This window comes from Engystomops pustulosus, chromosome 7, assembly GCF_040894005.1.
Source record: "Engystomops pustulosus chromosome 7, aEngPut4.maternal, whole genome shotgun sequence".
In the NCBI taxonomy this organism is placed as follows: domain Eukaryota; kingdom Metazoa; phylum Chordata; class Amphibia; order Anura; family Leptodactylidae; genus Engystomops; species Engystomops pustulosus.
This window is the reverse complement of record NC_092417.1, coordinates 100048480-100070631: the sequence shown is the minus strand read 5'-3', so window position 1 is coordinate 100070631 and position 22152 is coordinate 100048480. Positions and strand designations below refer to the sequence as shown.

General features: G+C 39.4%; 1 protein-coding gene across 2 annotated transcripts; it reads left to right on the top strand.

The window, feature by feature from the left end:
* Positions 1-386: 386 nt before the first annotated feature.
* Positions 387-21273, top strand: DPEP1 (dipeptidase 1). Of its 2 annotated transcripts, none has more exons than XM_072117432.1 (11): positions 387-487; positions 8481-8690; positions 9386-9512; positions 9983-10115; positions 10639-10789; positions 11490-11559; positions 12587-12763; positions 18710-18794; positions 18977-19052; positions 20409-20544; positions 20735-21273. In XM_072117432.1, the coding sequence occupies exons 2-11, from the start codon at positions 8563-8565 to the stop codon at positions 20906-20908; spliced, it is 1257 nt and encodes a 418-aa protein (XP_071973533.1). In that variant the 5' UTR covers positions 387-487; positions 8481-8562; the 3' UTR covers positions 20909-21273. The 2 variants fall into 2 exon arrangements, with proteins under 2 accessions (XP_071973533.1, XP_071973535.1); XM_072117434.1 differs by lacking the exon at positions 387-487 and adding an exon at positions 4215-4328.
* The last annotated feature ends 879 nt before the right edge of the window (positions 21274-22152 follow it).

The following is a 22152-nucleotide window of genomic DNA, read 5'->3' as shown; positions in this document are numbered from 1 at the left end:
AGAACTGCTAAAACTGGTAAAGAAGGGACACTGAAGCATTTTCATCAAGTGTCAAGTTGACCAAAGTGCACACTGACTATAAAGCCACAGAAAGGGTTAACCTTTTTCCTCAATGAATGCAGAATACAATAAAGGCCATTTCACAATTCACTCTTAATTTCCTTATGGGTATGTGTATTCTGTTCTTGACTAATCATCAGGTGGAGACGGTGATTAGGTGACATAGTGGACATGGGAGTGACAGTTGAGAAGAGATTGGCTTAGCATAAATTATCACCCTTTATTTTGTACTAATTAGATCATTTCCACGATTGGCCAATACACTTGGAAATAATTTCCCATGAAATCCAGGTATTAAATACATCAACAATAAAGAAAGTACAAGCCATTCGATCAACCAAACAAAACAGCGAGGACTCTTTCTACTCAAGGAGTTGATAGATGGTAACAGAACGCCCAAGCCAAGTCTACTGAGGACCGTGCAAGTGTGAGTATTTTCTGTTTTCTCATAGATTGCTGACAATGTAATGGAAAATACAAAGGTTATCCCTGAATGCCCCTCATATGCTGTAAATTAATCTCCTTGCTAATCTTAAGGGTATTAATGTCCTTAACGCAGTATCTTGGGACCTCTTAAAATCTCTGGGAACATTAGTCACATTTCATTAAAGAGGGGCATCTGGCAGGACATTTCATTTAAAGGGGCATTTGGCTGGACATTTCATTAAACGGGGACATCTGGGGGTGGACATTTCATTTCGTTATGTATCAATGTGGCAATGGGGCCGATGGAGGGAGGGGGGGGCAAACACTCACAGAAGGGAAATTGGTGTTTGACCATGAAGTACTTCTATGCAATACCATGCAGTATATTTAAAACAGTGGTAAAAGTTTTTTTACGTACTGACAAAGGTTGACTTTGTTAAAGAAACATCCACCAAATAAAGAATTCAGCTTGGCCACTATGATAAATCTAGAGAAGTTTAAGACTGTCTAGTCTAACATTACATTAGTCAATCTTCCTCACTGATCTAAAATTTATGAAGGCTTATGTATCTTCTCTAAGGAAATAGAAAGAATGATAAGTGAAGTGCAGAATGAGATCTAAAGTCATTCATAGAAAATGCAGTGCAGGGTCAACCAGTTCTTATCAAGTTATCATATTGTGTGCCCATGTATCTATGGTAACAGCTACACAACCCTTGTACTAGAATGGCTTAATTACCCCAATAAAGGAGATCAGTTTTACAGTATAAGACATTTAGGTTGTGTCCTTACAAATGTATATATGGCCCATGGAGCCCATGAGGTAATATGGTTTCAACTGTGACCTTTTCTTAACAGTATAACATATTGGGGCAGCTTTACTAAGAATGTGGGAAACTGCACTAAAAGTTTTGTGCCTGTGTGTAATGATTGGTGCGCCATATTCATTAAGAACGTGCGCCAGAAATCATGAATTTGGCGGTTCCCTGCACTGGAGTTCACCAACTTTTTTGTGGTGCACCTTCAACATAGGGCGTGCGACAGACGCCTCCTGAGGAAGCAATAGGTGAAACGCGCGTCGGGGCGAGGGGCGCACGGCAGCCACAGCAGCAAGGTAATTAAAACTGAATCCTTATTATGGAAAGAAAAGTTCATTTAAACAATGGGAATGCCAATATATGATACTGTAATGTAATGTACTACTGACTTGCTACAGCTGGGTTGCCTGAGCCCCAATTTACTTTTGGGATCATTTTAAAGTTGAAATAAATTGTTGAACGTATGTTTTATTGCTGATGAAATAAAAAGAAGAAATTTAAAAAATATATATATTTTGTAAGTTCCCCTACTTTTTAGGGTGTTGTAAGTTAGATTGGGGGGAAGCTACCCGTACTCCTTCATAGGACATAACTTATTTGGGTTATATATAATGTGCATGTTAAATCTGGCACTGACTGAGTACCTGAACGCCCCCTAATTTGTGTTGCTTGGTGCCTAGTACAGCTGTGCCACAAAACAGTCGCGTGCGACACTTCTTAAATACCTGTGCAAGCAGTTTACACTAGAAAGAACGTGCAAAGTCCAACAGAAAACTGGTGCAAAGCCCTTAGTAAATGTGCCCCATTGTGTCCCCATGTATCTTTCAAATATCAACATTTTTTCCAGATATATATATATATATACACACATACCATAAGCCCAGTATAAGCTGCATGATATATCACAAACTTCAGCTAACCCCCTTTGTGAATTCTGATGCCCTAGTTTTGTGGCAGTGTCAAAATGAAGGCTCTTCATTGTACTGCTCTGCTTCTATTATGCAGAGCATAACAATCCCAGTCTGCAACACCATAAATCCAGGCAAGATAACGAATGTCTGCAGGCATCAATTCTAAAATTCACCATGGGGACCTGCTCACACACCTAGCTACAGCCAAAGTTCTGACAGGTTTGTTGTGCCAGGTGGCATATGAGGAAGATGGATCACAGCCTCCAGAACTATTACTTAACTTCTCAACTAGAACTCAATTGTCAATTTAAAGTTACAGGAAATTAATCACATAGATGCAGTAATGTACCCCAAGCACACACATACTGCTGCATGTCCCTTGAAACAGGATCTATTCTTCCTTTATCTTTTAATGACCTAATTTTGGAAAACATTGTCTTTTAAAATATGAAAGCGGACATCAGGGTAGCCTATCTACATTACAGAAGGGAAGGGCTGGGAAAGGGAGGTGGCAGTAACGCTGAACAAATTTATGCTTAAAGGAAACCTACCATTTAGAATGGCAGGGGTAAGCTGTAAGTACCGAGCACCAGCTCAGGGTGAGCTGGTGCCGGTACTTACTTTCGTTAGTGTTATAAACCGCGGTATCGCGGTTTTAACACTTTTTAAACTTTAGAGCAGAAGAGGCTTCGGCGCTGCGCGTGACCGTGCGCGCGCAACATCTCCGCTATTTCCTATGTAGGCGCGCGCACGATCGTGCGCACGCAGCGCCGAAGCCTCTCCTGCTCTAAAGTTTAAAAAGTGTTAAAACCGCGATACCGCAGTTTATAACACTAACGAAAGTAAGTACCGGCACCAGCTCACCCTGAGCTGGTGCTCGGTACTTACAGCTTACCCCTGCCATTCTAAATGGTAGGTTTCCTTTAAATAGCAGATGACGGAGCCAGAAGGGGCTTCTGTGATAGTTCCTTTTAAATGCTGAAAAATATTGACATCATAACAGCATGGGCTACATAAATGAAAGCATTTTTGCCAGATTTTGTCTAACTCTACACTGAAAAGAACGTGCAAACGTGCATGCATGAAAAGTGTCGCGGCTGCACTCTGCACATTGAGGGGTGTTCCAATGCACAGTGGGACTATGCGCCATTACCGAGCCTTGTCAGAATTGTGTAACACACTCTGGAGCACATTTATTTACCCATTCCCTGCGCAATCCCCAATCCGGAATGTCTGACGAGCATGAACTCTGCTGTGATTAAAGTAGATCATGCACCCGATATCCTGCATGTGTTGCTTCCCCGCTCTGGTGGGCCGGAGTTCACCATCTCCTTCACCAATGCACATAAGCGCTTAGTCCGAATCAGTCGGATCGTCCGATGGCCCACCCCCCTGAATGGGGGCAGTACGGTCACAGTGGCTTAGTGTTTTGCATTACAGCCTTGCTGCACTGGGAACTTTGGTTCAAGTCCCAGGGACAACATCTGCAAAGAGTTTGTATGTTCTCTCTGTGTTTGCGTTTCCGCCCACACTCCAAAACGTACTGGCAGGTTGATTAGATATTGAGCCCCATTGGGGACAGGGACCCCTCTGTGCAGCGCTGTGTAATCTGTATGTGCTATATAAATAAAGGAATTGCGGTGCTCTTAAAGGACACCTGTCATCAGGTCTGTGTCACTAGTCCTGTCACTACGACCTGTTGGAGCAGCTCACAAGGATCTATCCCAGCCTTAGATCCAAAGAAAACAGGAGACTCCGCAACAGTGCTGATTATAAAATATTTGTCTTCCATTGAAGAGCTCTTTATACTGGTTAATTCCATTAAAAAAGTGGCAAGCATAATCCTCGCAAGTGCGAGTAAGGTCACATAAGCCTACGCGTTTCTGGTGCACAATGCACCCTTAGTCATGGCTAAACTTCCATTGTGTGTGTTGGAATAAGAGCCGCTCCCCTGCCCCACCTCCGTCACGTGACTAGGTTGTTGCAGGAAAACGGACCGAATCTCGGAACGCAATTGCCAGCATATTACAGGTACAAAATATAACCACAATTAAAAGATATAATGGAAATATTAAAACAGAAATTCAAGAAAACATCTCCTACATGGTGATAGGTAAGTTCAATCAACTTTTTGCATTATATGTGTATCCGATAGTGATAGTCACTATATTATCATGTTTCAACAAAACAGATATTCCAGTCCAGGGTTTGGTGTTCCGGTTGGCTTGTACATGCAATATATTTAAGAAGGACAGATTGTATCCATCTAACAAATAAGTGCATAGGATGCTACATAGTATATCCTCTCCTGCAACACTATACGCCTAGTTTTTCTTATAAATATACACCTGATCGTAACTAGACCTAAATGCACTCATAGTTAATTCTAGTTAAGAGAAAGAAAAGGTAATTGGAACAAGAGATGTTAGGGGAAAAAGACATAACAGTATCTCAGATAAAAACTAGTAATGAAACATAATTTCATGTTCATGATTCAGACCCTTTGGAAACCTTGTGTCAAGACAAAAGATCCAATAAGCCTCACGATCCATTAGAACCCTGGTTCTGTCTCCACCTCTCACCAAGGGCTTTATCTGTTCTATTGCCACCCCGTATAAGGATGCTATTTTTCCTTGGTGTCCCTCAATAAAGTGTCGCGCTACCCCAGATAAACTCTTCTTCTTTTCACTTTGTTGCATAATGCTTAATTTGTACCAATTGTTTATATCTCTTAGATGTTCTAAAAATCTCTGCTTAAATTTGCGAGTGGTACATCCGACGTAGGTACACTACAACTAGGTACACTACATGATCGCTGTTGCAATTTACATAGTTGTTTATAGTAAACCTGTGGTCCCCCTCAGAATTAAAGAAGTACTTGGTAGGTGACACATAGTTGCAAGTCTTGCAGGGATACGATTTCTCCCTTGATCTAAATAGACTAGAGGAAACATGATTGCCTATGGTTTTGGTTCTTCTGGCAACCACTTTGCAACCTTTGTTTGAGTCCTGTCCTCAAACAAAATCGGTATATGCTTATGTATTATCTGTCTAATTTGGTGAAACTGGTCTTAAAATTGTAGACAACAGGGACATCATTTGACATATCCTTATTTGGGGGTTTCTCTTTTCTCCTGAGCATGTACTCACGCTCCTTGTCAGCGACAATACCCTTTGCTCTCCTCAACATCCACTGTGGATATTTTCTATCTGTCAATCTACGTTGTATTTGATGGATTTCATGGTTGTAACTTGTGTTTTCAGTACAGTTTCTTCTAGCTCTAGTCATCTCCCCAACTGGGATGGTTTTGATCGTGTGCCTAGGGTGCGAGCTGCTCGCATGCAAGATGGTATTTCCAGCTGTCTTTTTCCGATAAGTAGAAGAAACAATTTTATTATCATCGGAAATGTTCAAAGACAGATTCAGGAAGACCATGTGCTTTGGATCCACACTGGATGTAAATCTGAGGTTCACGGCATTATTATTGATGTATTCAAAAAACGCCGACACATCGGCGTCCCATATAATCAGGAGATCGTCGATGTATCTGCTGTACCAGCGCATGGAAGTAAAAAAAGGATTAGTGGGGACATAAATGAACTGTTCTTCCCAGAATGCCATGACCAAGTTGGCCAATGAGGGCGAATCCCAGCCTTAATCTAGTCAATTCATACATTAATCATTGCAAAATCATCTATTCTTTATTATGTTAATGAGGCTGGTCACATGGTCAGAGGCAGTGATGTCACCCCTGTTACCCCCACCCCTCATGTCTGTGTGTAATGTATAGTAAAGCATTGCTAGTGTCTGGGCTTTATCTGCTGACATGCTCTCCCTCCTAATAACACATGTGAGAGACACAGACATCAGCTACACAAGTACCTGACATGTTCTGCTATAACATGGCTGTCTGGAGCTGTTGTATCTCTCCTATAAATACACACAGGCTGCAGGGGGCGCCAGCACCAGGAAGACTACCGTTATACAGCCTCACATCATTATACAAGCTGTCAGTCATGCACTGGGGGTGTGGCTGTGCCTCCCACTCATGAATAAGCCGGACAGCTTGAATATGCTAATGACTCATTGGACATTTCACAGGTCATTTGCATACAGCTTTAGGGCCTCATTGCTTAGAGGGACAATGAAGGGATAGAGGCAATGCTTTCTGATGGCAGTTTATGAAAATATATTTAGTTTAGGGCGGTTATTTTGCCTGACAGGTTCCCTTTAATGTTAACGGAAAAAGACTAGGACACAAAGAAGAACCGTCAATTTACTTGACCGTTACACATTTATACAGATGGGGACACATACACTTACAATACAATACAATCCTGTACTAGGCTCCTGTAGTTTGGTTAAAATGTACTTTAATCTTTATGTAAAAGAAGTGGAATGTCTCTAAGGGCATCACCAAAATCCCTCCAGGTTGGAGGGGTTTGTTGACTCCCCTAGAGCACTTCCACTACATTTACATACACTACAAACTACTGGAGCACAGCTTGTAACAAACATATAGCTGCAATCACCCTTCTGGTACCTACCCAGCTGCATTAAAGGGAACTTGTCTCATATTCACTAATAAACCTAATCACAGGTTCCAATAGCACTTTGCTAACTCTTGCCCACACTGTAAGTGTCTTATTCATGTGAGGCAATGAGTCTCCAGTATGTCCTTCATGCCCCTCCCTTTATCAGTGCAGAGCAGAGCAGAGGATGACGTCTGCCAAAGGGAGAGGGGTGAGGAACATGCCTGTAGTGTAGGTTTACAAAGTTCAGTTTCTCTGGATAGGAACTATGCATTTTATAGGACAGGACAGTGTGGGCAAGAGTTAGTATAGTGTTATGCAAATTTGTGATTAGCTTTTATAGTACTATCTTTTACAGTATTTTATAGCTAAAACAGTGTGGGCAAGAGTTAGTATAGTGCTATGGGAACCATGTCAATAGCTTTATAAGTGAATATCTGGTGACAGGTTCATTTCAGGGTGAATACAACTATACCGGTTCATTTTAAGGGTGAATACAACTATACAGGTTCATTTTAAGGGTGAATACAGCTATAAACTAATGGTAGATTTCCTTTAAATCTGCAAGCCACACACTAAACTGCACAACCTTCACTGAACTAATGTCTCACTAAGGGCATTTCCTGTTATAACCATTTCTCATCACCCCCAACTGTTAGAACCCGCTGCCTGTATGGGGTCTAATGGTATCCTTACAACGTTCTAACCCTTGCATCTTTATTGAGGGAAGCAAAGATTAACTTTAGGACAATACATAGTTTTGAGGTGTAACTCCTCATTTGAAATTAATGGACTATCAACATAATGTCCATTTAGGCATTTTTGCTCTGGCTAATAAACGGGGCATGCCAATGCACATGACATATCAAAATGAGTCACCTAAGCAACAGTGATCATTGTAGAAGATTAACTACATTATATTCATTATAGTACTCTGTTGATCCATGAATATTATGGTCAATTAAATCTTATCTTCTGGGTTTGGAAGTCCACAAATCAAAGATTATCCATCTTCCCTTATTGACCTGCTGATATGAATGCTTCCTTATAGGGATCCACAGGTTTTCTCTCCCATAATTTAGTTTTTTGTTTACCTATATATGGTTGCTTGTCATAACTAAATTGAATATTTAAACCCCCTAAGGTGGTCAACAAGACCCATGTTGGGACATGATTAAGACATTACTTTTAATTGTATTCAACATTAAACTGTTTGTGTAGATATAAACCTGTGCTTGACTTAGTGATTAAAAACACAGATACTCATGGTGTGATATTTATTTTATTTATTTATTTTAAATTGTGTTGGTCAACGTCACCACAAGTGTGCAAAGTAATATTTAGTACTGTAAGTTCATTTCAGGAATACACTTCAGCGGACTAATAGTCTTATACTTTACCTGCATTACTAAATATTACTTTGCACATTAGTGGTGACGTTGACCTTAAATGAAATCTCACACCATGAGTATCTGTGTTTTCAATCAGTCGAGCACAGTTTCATATTCTTTATCATGTCCGGATACATGTCTTATTGACCACCTTAGGTGGTTAAAATATTCAATTTAATAAGTCAACCCTGCCGGAACAGAGGTCCAACTTTGTTAGTTTATGTCATTACTAACAAATAGAGAATTGGCTCTTCGAACTCATTGTATCTGTTAATTATTAATCCCTACCTGCATGGGACATATAAATGCAATGGTAACACTATGTTCAAATCATTTACCAGGTGTATGAACTAACAAAATGAACTAGATAACATCCTGGAGACATTAACATCTGTATCCAAGAAGACACCTGAAAAAGATACTATGGCCGCCAAACACAGCATGTCACTACTGTGGTTATTACCTCTAATACTCTGTGAGCTTGTAACAATGGTTAGCTCAAACTGGACAGATGCCCTGAGGATAATGAACAACACTCCTGTCATTGATGGGTAAGTTTCGCCCTTCATGTTACTGGTAACAATGAATTAGCACTATGTTAAAAGACAACATCACAGTCATAACTGGAAAAATAACCTAAAGTGTACATCTAGATGTAAATATTTATAATAAGATAGTAATGTACAGTAGTTTATGAGGTTGAATTGTAGTTGTGGTGTTGAGCTATATATCTGCATAGCAATAGGTTTTCATTACACTTGGGCACTAAACCCAATAAATTATATATAGTGGTTTGAAAAAGGTACAGCTATGAACATGGATGGCTCTTTTTATATTGTTTATGGGTTCTTGTGCTACAGGGTCACAATGGGCCAACTGGTTTCTCAGATAACCAATGATAATGTTTCCCAAACTTGGATCTAGAACCCAGCATTTTTGGACATTTTTAGTCCATTGATTTTAATAAGACCTTTGTTATACTTAATTTCCTTTGTGATGGTGCTACTGGTCGACTGATTTCCTTCCTTGTATCATTGCTTAACTCATGAACATTTCTGATAAAGAACAATTATTAAAAGGGCCCAACCCCTTTAAACCATAGGTAAAATACACAGATATATGTTTACAATAAGATCGACCTGAAAACCAACTTAAGCGGGACTTTAATTTTAAAAATAAGTTAGTGTCTAGTAAATGACCACCCATTGATAATAACCCCCCCCCCCCCAACCTATTCTCTCTACAGGCACAATGATCTGCCCTGGCAGCTACTAAGTAAATTCAATAACCAGTTGGGTCAGGTGGATCTTTATACTCTAAATGATACCCACACCAATATTCCCAAACTTGTAGAGGGAAGAGTTGGGGCACAGGTGAGTGCGTAGACATCCGAAGTGAAACAACATATTCATAAATACTGTATATAATGTTACTTATTTTTCTCCTATTTGTACGATCATGGTCCTTAATGTGATCTAAAAACATTTATACACGACATCATCGAGACATTATTCAGTAACAGAATATTTCATTACTTTGCCAACATCTAGCCTATTGATTAACCAGTTACCTAGCAATCTTACAGTTTACTAGTCCCAGTGTAAAGAATGGGGGTCCCACAGGGCTGCAATCTGAACCTCTAGTGGGGTGGCAATATATTCCGACATTCCTTAGATATCACTTATGCATTGCAGCTAAGCGACAGTTATTATCAGAGCTGAGCTGTGATTACTCTATAGCTTAAGTAGCATTGCTTACACTAAGTGACTATAATTTAGGATTTTCTGCAATCATGTCTATTTGGGTTGCATTGAACTTCTCCCTGACTATCTTTCTTACATAGTTCTGGGCAGCCTATGTTCCCTGTGACACTCAAGGAAAAGATGCTGTTAAGAGAACCTTGGAGCAAATAGATGTTGTCCATCGAATGTGTGAAAAATATCCAGATGAATTCCTGTGTGCAAACAGTGTAGAAGGTGAGGACAGAAGAATAATGTTGGAATAATGGGAGCTGTCAGGATATAAGTAAAGTAGGGGAGCTGGTACATGTATGTGTGTTCTGTAGCAAAATATGTGATATTGCCGTATTTGAAAATTGGCAGCTGTATATATTGGTGAGAAACATAAAGGTACAGGGTTTTACAAAAACCTAGTCTGTTCTCTTCTGCAGTATCTGTTTAAGCTTTCCATTGGGGAAATAGATCCATGACCTTTAGAAGGGCAATTCCTAGGGTCATAAAACATCCAGGGCACAAACCTTTTGGCATTTATACTGAATTCTCTATAGCAGCATCTGTCCCTTGTGCCCTATCAATAACTCTGCCCCCAATAGTAATAATGCTTCCTTTTTGTGCCCCCATAGTTATAATTCTTTCCTAGAATTTACATGTAAATGTCACGCTGTATAATTTATAGCCTTCCACAATGTATATTGGCCCCCATATTGTATATATTGGACCTTATATTGTCATGTTTATATATCTTAAATTCCTCACATAGGGATCGCTGAAGCTTTTCGGGATAAAAAAGTGGCCAGTTTGATTGGTGTGGAGGGTGGACACTCCATTGACAGCAGTTTGGGAGTACTGCGGACCTTTTACAATCTAGGTGTACGATATATGACCTTGACACACAGCTGTAATGTACCATGGTAAGAAGAGTAACAACAATTAAAATTCTTTAATATGTTTTTATATTGTGAAATAAAATATAAGCCATGAGTCCTTGTTTACAATATTCTGCTAACATGGAAAATGTCAGGAGGAAGCAAGTCGGGAAGTAAGAGTTCGCCTTACAGAGACTTTACTAATTAAGGCTGCTTCGTAGACGTGTGGAAACTTATAGCCATTGATGCTCCACTAGGGGATCCTGGGACATATGCAAATAACTTTTCCAGTATGAGGTAAGGAAACAATGCCTCTTTAGCTACCTTGTAAGGCAACCCCTTTAACATCAAGAAGACTCTCAGGAAGCCTAATGACATGATGCAGGATTAAGCCAAACAAGTATATCTAACTATTCCAGAAGGAATAGATTCCCAACTGTAGGTGGCATGGTTTTGACCTTAGTCATTAGGCTTCCTGAAAGTCATGCTTGATGTTAAGTGGGCTGCTTTACAAGGTAGCTAAAAGGGCATTGTTTTCCTTATCACATCCTGGAAAATGTATTTGCATATTTCGCCAAGAGGAATAAAAATCATCCATCATATAATGTATCACTGATGATAAAAAATTATATTGACATAATATTGTAGACAAATGTCCACTTGTCTAGAGTTGTAGCTTAAAGCTCTTAGATGTTGTTACAAAGTCTGTGCTTTAATACAATGTATAATCATTGGTTTCTACCAGGGTAGATAACTGGCTGGTAGATACAGGATCAGATCCAGCTAAAAGCAACGGCTTGTCTGAGTTTGGAAAGGTAAGAATGGATTTTAAAAGTCATATTGCTTGTATTTACCAGAACAAGGTTTTTAAAACAATAGTGAACCTGTAATACAACAGGGTCCCAAAGGTCCAGCAGCAGACAATACCGATGTAGAGTGATTGTAGGTTTATGAGGGAGATTTATCATATTGGTTTTGGAAGAGTTTGCATTTGTAGCAATTTGCATTGCTACTGGTACTACATTGCTTATAATTCATACAGCGTTTGAAAATGTTTCACATTCATTAGGCTACATGCACAGAACCATATTTAGGGCTGTGAGATAGCCACACAAATTATGGCTAGCTCATGGCCCCCCATATAAGTCTAATGTACATGGTCATGGTACGTTGAGGCAAGGTATATGTACCTTTTCTCACAGCAGTGTGACTAAGTCAAGTGGCCACTTATTCCTATGTCTACCTGTGCAAAATAGGTGCAGACTTTCCTCCATTTGTGGCCCGTTTTGCATGCATGGCCATGCGCATGAGGCCTAAGTTTTACTCCTGTGTCCAAGAATAGGTACGCCACCGCAGGCTGCAAGTGAATGTTGAGAGTTTCCTTCAAATTCACAGATATGCAGCCATATTTCCATTCACAGCAGCCACAATATAAGAATTGGGATGGGACCTTCTTTAGAAATTTGAAGCACTTCCAGTTGCTATTTCAGAATAAATATGTGGTACCCATTAGACTAATATATAATAACTAGAAGATCAAGTAGTTGCAAGAAGATTGCATATATATGAAAGGTTTCTGGATTCAGATTTATCTTTTAGCCCACTAGTTTGCAGTTGCTATTACAGCACTACAACTCTTAGCATACATTGACAGCTATGGGTTTAAAGGACCAGTTGTAATTTTATAACAGTTACAACTTTGGGGTACAGACCAGACTTGAGTGAAAATATTTGTATCCTATGAACAGATGCAGGTGAAAAAGTTTATGTAACTTGTAATTTTTTGGGTTTATTAGATGAACCATGCCTGGCAAATTATTTGGACTTATTTTCTTAACACAGAATGTCATCTTGGAAATGAATCGTCTTGGAATGATTGTAGATTTAGCACACGTTTCAGTGAAGACCATGAAGGATACACTACAAGTCTCGCAGGCCCCTGTCATTTTCAGTCATTCATCTGCCTACGAATTGTGCAAACATGCCAGGAATGTGCCGGACGATGTTCTCAGAACTGTGGTAAGAAAGGCAGAAGTTTTACATAAATGTCAAGCTGAATAAGTGATGCAGGATAAAGACTTTGGGGAAAGACTTTGAGGATGGTTCTCCAGGCCCCCAACTTAAAATCAATAATTACCAACCTCGGTGACACTAAAATCAACAATATTTTATATAGGTATACATAAAAATTACAATTACACCCAGGAAACAATACAACAATTACAAAACTGTGTTCATAAAAGGATAAAACACCAAGCCAGAAGCATTATTCACAGCTGTCTGATCCACCCTGCCAACAGTAAGGAAATGATTGGTCTTGCCAGGATTACTGCTGTGCCCGGAGGTGTTCAGGTAGTATGGGATCATATCTGTGATGACCATGCAGGTGATACATGCCAAAGCAGCATTAACCAGACATAGGGGGGCTATCTGCCCTAATACCTGCAAAAAGTGACTCTTGCCTTATTTCTTACTGAAGGTAAGCTCATGGGCACTGCGAAGGGGAGCCCTAGTGCCCCCACATGTGCAAACTTGCTCCTGGGCTGGTGGGAAACCACAATATTATTTGAGAATTTACTCCTACAATACATAGTTACATCTTTATACTATGGAGAGGGGTTTGCCTTAATGCAAACCATATAGACTTAAAATGCACATATCAGATTGATAAGAACAAATGACCCATCTCTAGATGTCCTACATACAAAAACTAGCAGTGATATGTTTCAGACCATGATTTACCGTAAACCCACTGCTATAAACTCCCTGTTCTGTTGGGAGAGCCACCACCCTCTCTCTCTTTGGAAAAATATCCATAAAGGTCAATACCTCAGAGTAAGGAGAAATGATAGCACGGACAAGGAACACAAAACTCAAGCCGATGACTTGAAAGTAAGCTTCAAGCATAGGGGTAACCCTGAAAAGGTCTTTTCATCATGCATCACAGGCAAACTGAGCTGTATGAAAGCACAAATACGGAAAGACAGAATGAAGGGCAACCATGCAATATAATATATACTATACGACTTGGCCACTCATTACCTTCAAGTGTGGATGCTCAATACCCCTGAAACCTAAGGGTAGCTGGTTGAACCAGAAACCATTGGGTTGTTTTAGATGCAGCTAAGACTGTATTGATTGTCCCTACATACAAGTCACCAAAAAACTTTACATAGCAATGTAACTGGTGTGACATACATTATGAGGGACTTATTTAACTCTTACACAAGGAGTCATTTAAAAGGCCATGTGTATATGTGTCCTTGAATATGTAGGTAAAACTAAAAGGGAGTGGGAGATCATTTGGGGATTATTCAGCACAGCAACAATATGATGTCATATTGGGGCTATCTATATACTGGGTGGGCACGAGCTGGGGCTATCTATATACTGAGTGGGCATGTGCAGGGGCTATCTATATGCTGAGTGGGCCCATGCAGTAGAGTTGGGTCCTGTCAAAGAGTCCAGGTTGTCATGGCTTAAAAATGTTTTGGTCAAAAACAAAAATTATGTATACAATGTTATGTATCAATGTGGAAATGGATGTTGGGGGGAGTGGGGGGGGGGGGGTAGAGGGACGATTCTGGCCTTTTTGCTGCCTGAGGCAAAAATTTCAATGTCGCCCCCTCCCCCTGAGCAGCCCACTCCTGATCCATTTCTCACTGCAGGAATATCTTTAAAAAGTATCTACAACCTTAGACAGATACCCACCCATATATATATATACAGCTAGTACCCTTAGGCGATGGCTTCTCCGTTCCCAGACTTATGAGTAACTTGATTAAAGTTGTGCTTCCGGCACTGGCTGTGGCAAGTGATTCGGCTTAATGCATGGTTACATTCCACAAAAAAATCTAATCCACCATGATGTAGTTAAATGGGACATCTACTATATATACTTCCAGAGCAACCCCTAATCTAACAATGTAGAAGCAGGCAGTGAAGCCCTGATGCTCTAAGGGTTAACAAAGCAGCAGTGGTTTTCTCTGCCCCACTGAAGGTGCCTGTCCTGACCCGAGACCCCCTAGTCAAGTATATTGGGGGTGCAGATAGGCAGGCTGTGCTCAAATACCTGATCACACTGACAACTGCTTTTTGGACCATTCTCCTCTGATCCTCTCCGGACCACTCCCCTCTGCTCCACACGGAACCGTTCCCCTCTGCTCCTCACCGAACTGCTCCCCTATACTCTTTACCGGACCTCTCCCCTCTTCTCCTCTCCAGACTGCACATCTTGCCTCATGGCAGATGCCACCCTGGGGGGGCACTAGAAATCTTCCAGTCAGGGGCCCCAAAATTCCTAGTGGAATCTGCACATGCTTTGTTTAGATCTTTTATGTCACTTTTTACCAGCTTACATCCTATCTAGACAGATGCATCTAACCAATGCAATGTATTAAGTGCTATTTGACCCCTTCTGAACACACTGTGTACAATTGGGGGATACATTGGGACACATTGGCGCATGGGCGTCGGGGTATGACGGGCTCTTGCACTGCCCGATACAACAAGAGGCCTCAGCATATGAAAATTTGCTGGCTGCAGCAGGTGCGCAGGTGTGGGGACAATAACGCCCCGCTCCGACCCACTCCCCGCAGGCCGCACCGCCGCCCTTCGCGCCCCACTGGTGTGAAGGTGGCTGTTTGGGGAAAATGATCACAAGTGCTAGCTATAAGGTAGCATTTGCGATTATTTCAGGGCTTCTATACCACCGTGATACATATCCTACCTGATAAATATCCTCCATTATCCCTATGGCCCTAAATTTCTTTATATTAACATATACCTGTGAATATTGCCTCTGGCTTGGCATGTTTTATCCATCTATGAACACATTTTTCTTATTGTTGCTATGTTCATTTGATTTTTTTTGTGTTAAATTTTGATGTGTGCCTATTAAAATATTGTTGATTCTAGTCTCTGAATAGAAGAGCTTTTGGTGGGATTCCAAATGTTCCCTCTTCTATTGCCTGTGTGCGAACTGCTTATCTTGAGAGATATACAACAGTAAATACAACAGTACAATACAACATGTCCATTTAGCAGTAATAATGTGGTGATAAAACTAGTTTACTACATGCTGTAAAACAAGCTTTTTGTGACATGTTGTGCTGATAACTAATGACCAACATAACCATTAAACTTCATTATTTTAAATGGACAGACATTAAAGGAAGCCTGTTAGTCAAATTAACCCTCCAAAACTAAATATATTTTTATAAGCTGTGATTAGAAAGCACTGCCCCTATCCCTATAGTGTCCCTCTCCATGCCTGCATAAAAATGGAAGCAAATGACCTGAGGTGAATATAATCAGTCTCCTGCACAGCCACTCCTCCAAGTCCATGACTGACAGCCCATATGATGATCTGATTCATTGTGCTAAAAGGAGCAGAAGGTCACTGTCTGCCCCTTCCCCTGCAGCTTGTAAGAGAAGTAGAGATTCAGCTGTTGGCAGTGTGTGCTGAGGGAATAGTACATGATACAGCCCTCTGTATAATAGAAGGGAGCTAGTACTTCATCTCAGGTACTTTGTCTAGCTGCTGCCTTATTTGTGTCTCTCACATGCAGCAGATAAAGCAAGACTAATTTTTCAAGGATTGATGTATGTATCAATAAGATAAATAGCTGGGATGGGATTCTTGTGAACTGCTCTAAAACTAGTGATATGATTTGTAATGCGCTACGGAATTTGATGGCTCTTTATAAATAAAGATTATTATCTCAAAATTAGTGAGAGAACAGATAAAAGGTTTCCTTTAATACAAAAATAAAACTCCACAAATGATAGACCAATATACTTATGTATATTGTCTGCAATTAAGCTTAATTGTTAATCTTGGTTCTTATGACAATCCAAAAGTTTTAAAATCCAATTATTTAAGGACCGAAAAAAATTTGGCTAAGGTTAATATTATAAAATATAGAGTTCCGACTTACATACAAATTCGACTTAAGAAGAAACCTACAGAGCATATCTTGTATGTAACCTGGAGGCTGCCTGTATATATATGGTCCATATCAAGGAGTTGGAAAATCACAAAATCGCAAAATCACAGCAGAAAGTCAGGATGGGGTATATATAAATAATGGCCAAACTGACCATTCAGGTCTTAAGGTGGTCCACCACGTCTCACTTTAATAGAGTCACTATGCCCATTTTATAAATATATAGGAGCAATTCCTAGAGCTGCTCAAATGTACTTTGTTACGCAGGTCCAAATTTATCTTGTTGGTAAGGAATCTATGAACCTTAAAGAGCTATTAAATGAATGAATGAATAATTGTGGTCACGATTTCTACACACTGATAAAAGAAGGAGAAAAGGGAGAAAAACATTTTTTTATAAAGTATAATACAATGTCTACCATTATCACCTGCACTATTGATTTATGCAATTAGGCTTAAAAGTTTAGTTCCACTTTAGTTTCGTTATTATCAATAGAAGTGTTTTCTAGGTCTATAAGGAGTTAAGCTTTCAGCAAATAAATAATAAAATGTTTAATGAACTATTACTATACTATAACAATTTATTATAGCATGTAGGCCTTTGTGTACATCTGAATTAACCTCTTCTCGACATGGGATATAATTGTACTGCACAGGCCAAGGTAAATTCCAGACCCATTCCGTACTATTACGTCCCGCTTCTTGCACTGGCTCTCAGCTGTGTGGGTGTCTGCTGTATATTACAGCGGACACCTGCCTGTAACACACACGGCTGGAGATTCCTCCAAACGCGGGTGTTAACCCCTTACACGGTGCGGTCACGCATGACCACAGCGTGTTAAGGGCTTCCAATATGAATCGGACACCCGCTCTGCTTACCAGGGAGACATGGGTCTGATCCTTCAATGGCAGTGGACTAGTGCCCTGGGGCTACGCGATCTAAGCGTTAGGTCCTGCCTCTGGACAGGATCCAACTGTAACACACTGAGCATGCACAATATGAACACCCAATATAAGCACAATATGAAATGTACATTTTTCATCAAATCCCTTCATAAAAAAATTATCCAAAAAAGTTATGTAACACAAAATGGTACCACTGAAAAGAACAACTCGAAGTTATGCCTCTGAAAAGAGGGCAATACAAAAACAAATGCTATTTTGGCTATATTAGTCTTTATTCAGTTAAAAATTACTAAATTATATGAAAAACTACATGCATGAGGTATCACAGTAATCATAGTGATCCATAGAATAAAGATAATAAATACTTTTTTTTGGATGATCAATAGCCTACCCAAAAATGCAAAAAACAGAACTGATGATTTTCCATACATTCAAGGGTTAATAAAATTTCATCAAATGCCAACTTAAATAAATTATAATATTATTATTGTAAAGTACATTTAATCTCACAAAAAATAAGCCCTTGTATGACCAAATTGGCAAAAAAACAGATTGTATAGCCTTAAAAAAGTGACAATGCAAATGTGCGCGGAATGGCGCAGCTTTCCCTCAATGCCCTGGTGCGTGTACATACAGCAGTTTAACACCACGTGTACTCGGGAGCAAGTGGGTATCAGACTAACAATTAAAAGGTTGAACAACTTCAGAAAAGTTGTTTTGCATATGTTGAGGGGGTGTAGTTTCTAAAAATATCTAGGCCTCTCAAAGTGACTTGAAAACTGAGCAGGTCCCTGAAAAATATGATTTAGCATTTTTTATGAAAATGTAAAAAAATTGTACCTAAACTTCTAAGTTCATAAGACATTGGGGAAATGATAACTATCAAGTTATTTTTGTTGACTATTTGAATTTTGAATATAGAGAAGTTTTCCAAATTGTCAGCAATTTTTTTTCATAAACGAATAAATGAAAATCACCCTGATATGTTATATGCACATGTCAGATTTGAAAAATGGACCATGTCTGGGAAGTGGAAAATGGCCAAGTGGTTAAACTTGAGATGACTACAAATAATGTAAAACACTTTGGGCACTGTTATTTTTCCATACAGAAGGAAAAAAGGGGCCTGGTGATGGTGAACTTCTATAACGACTACGTCACATGCAAAGGAGCTGCTAATCTATCTGATGTGGCAAGTAAGTAGTAACGTATTAACAGATAGATAATTGTACAGAAGAAAAAATAATTCTCTATTTTGTTTGAAATAGGAAACATAAAAGAGAACCGAATAAATAGAATAAAGCTAAATTAAATATTATTTCATATATATAATATTATTCTCTTTCTATATGTAACATTTGCTTATTTCCTTCTGTAGATCATTTCGATCATATTAAAAAAATTGCTGGTTACGAATCTGTTGGATTTGGGGGCGATTATGATGGAGTGCCCAGGTAAGAAAGAGAATACTTTCAGTGATATAAAAGTATATTTCTGTTCGTTGGTGGCACTTTAAACTGTTCAATTAGGTGTATATTATAGTACAAAGTGCATCTATTACCAGGATGAAGGATTGTATGCAAATTAGCCTGAGGGGCTCCAAGCTCCATAGGTGTTAATGGAGCCTGCAGCCCCTCAGGCTCATTTGCATACAGTCTTTCATTCTGGTGGTAGATTTCCTTTAATGAAAGTAAATTAGGTACTGTAAATGAGCAAAGGTTTAGCTTACCAAATCCAAAAGTGCAGATTAAATTAGTTAGGATAAGTGACGGACAGGAAGCCCACACACATATTTATATAAGGTTCCGCCCTAATATGCACTATTTTATCCTAAGGTTTTTAATAGTAGTCTTCTATTATCATGCAGTAAGGACAAGCATACGTTCTGCTCTAAGTAAACATTTAACTGAAAACCACAAGTATGCTAGTTGATACTTCATACAATGACTACAGGGCAGCAATGTGTTAACCCAGCCTCGTGAAAACGGGTGATGGAAAATAATGAACATTACAGGTTTAGTATCCACAGCATGTCGTAGTACAGCTATGAACAAACTCTGCCCCTACAGCTCTAAATTATCAGTAAACAGCAGAAGAAACCGGCTGTTCATGTGGTCTGTTGTTCAGTCCTATGTGTTCCCAGCCCCAGAGTGGTTTCTTTCAGTTATTTTACAAATACAGCACTGATATTTATTATGCCAAGGTAAAACAATCAAATAATTTTGCCATGATGATTTTGGGACATACTGAAGGGTATCCCTAAAGGGATGTTCCCATTACAGCAAATTATTGTTTATATTATAATAAGTTATACAATGTTCCAATACACTTTCTGTATCAATTTCTTACAGCTATATAAAGCTTCTATGTTACATCCAGTGGACAGAAATCTGACCATGGTCACACAGGTGCACGGCTCATTAGTATCATAGAGAGTAATCAGAAATGTGTGATATAACGAGCGGTGCACCTGTGTGACCATGGGCAGATATCTGTCCACTGGAAGTAACCATAAAAGCTTTCTATATCATGACAGCAAGCAGATATCTAGAAAACCGTGAGGAATTGATACAGAAAGTATAATGGAAAATTGTATAACTTTTTATAATACAAACAATAACATTAATTTGCTGTAATGGGAACACCCCTTTAATGGAGTGTCATTCCCACATTGCCACAACATTAGAGGGCTTTGACATGATTTCACAGCAAAATATATATTTTCAATCTGAGTGTCATCTAGTCAAAGATATAGCCAATTAAAGTTGAAATTTATTAATATACTGTCTGAAACCGTCCTACTAACTTAGGGTACCAGACGGATTGGAAGATGTTTCCAAGTACCCACACCTTGTAGCAGAGCTGCTTAGGAGAGGATGGACACAGACACAATTGGAGGCAGCCCTGGCCAATAACTTCCTTCGTGTCTTTAAAGAAGTGGAGCAGGTGAGAACCTAGTTTTATGCTTTAACAACTAGTAGGTCTCATTTATCAAAGTTGTTGCCTTTTCTTTAGTAGTTCTAGAAGCTAGAAATTGGTTTCTATGGGAAAGCAGTGTCTTCTGTTAGCTATGATTAGTTGGTTTGGTTCCATAGTCTGATAAGAAAGAATATAACATGTTTTTTTATCTTCCTAGACAAGTATCAAAATGAAAACAGAAAAACCTAAGGACGCGCCCATAGCTTATAAGGAGATCGAGAGTGACTGTCACACCAGCTATGGCTATGATATACCAACCGATGCTGCTGCCCATTCACATATTGGCAAAGGACTTCTTCTTGTGTGTTTTCTTTACACCTTGTTGTTTTGAAGTACACCAAAAAGACAAAGATAGGCACATCTATCAATACGCAAAAGAGGTGCACATTTACTATGGTACCAAAAAGGCGCAGTGGATCAGCGTTGTCACCTATCTGCCATTAAAAACAACAACAAGGGTTGCTGGATGTACAATATGGTCCCTGCTTTGTTATGCCACCTGGTAAAAAATGAAAAATGGTATACTTTAATACAGTACATACAATACCAACATCTGATAACATTGTGGTGCCAGCAATTGGTGCAACCATTGGCACATTGCTACATCAGATTATCATTGGTAACAACGTTACAGGTACATTATTTAAAGACAAACTATGTTTTCACATAAAAAAAATAAAATGTTCATTTTTGAAATAGGGAATCTTGTTCTTCTATATAAAGTTTAAACACCAAATAGCTCAGATTTGAGAGGAAAACCCCAACAGATGTCTTAGGGTGCAGGCACAGCTGAAGAGATGCTTTCCTAATTAAACAGCTGTTAACATTTGCAAAATGCAAATGTTAGCACTTTGTGTTAACAAACACATGCGTTAACGCAACATTAATACATGCGCTAACATCACTTTAACGTTTGAGTTTTGTGACCCCTAACATTAACGGCTGTTTAATTAGGCAAATCTCTCTCCAGCTGGTTTGAAATGCATGCATTAAAGGGGTATTCTCGTCTGGGCAATCAGACTCAATTTCATTAATCTGCCATATATAAACATTTCTTCAATTAGATGTTATTAAAAAAAATGTTCATTTGTGAAGATAATTTCTCATAAATGTAGTGATATGGTCCCTTAGAAACGAGATTGCTTCCTCGGTTACGGCCACCTCTGCTGGAGTGATTGCACAAAGAAACAAAAGGTTATTGTATATAAAATGTCTGGGAGTTACTACATTTCGCACAGCCGCCCAGTGGTAATGATTGCTGAATTCTGGTGGTCCGGCAGGCCTCTATAGCGCATGTCTGGCCACCGCTGCCAGAGTGTGACGTGGTCGTATCTGAGGAAGCCATCTGGTTTCTAAGAGACAACATGGCTACATTTATGAGAAATTATCTTCACACAGGAACATTTTCTTTCATAAAATTCAATTGAAGAAATGTTTACATATGGAAAATGAATTGAATTAAATGTGAATACCAAGATGGTAATACCCCTTTAAATGTGACTTGTGACTGCACCCTTAGGGGCCCGATCGCATCGGCGTTTCTATGGAAACAGACGAAGCGCCACGTCTGACATC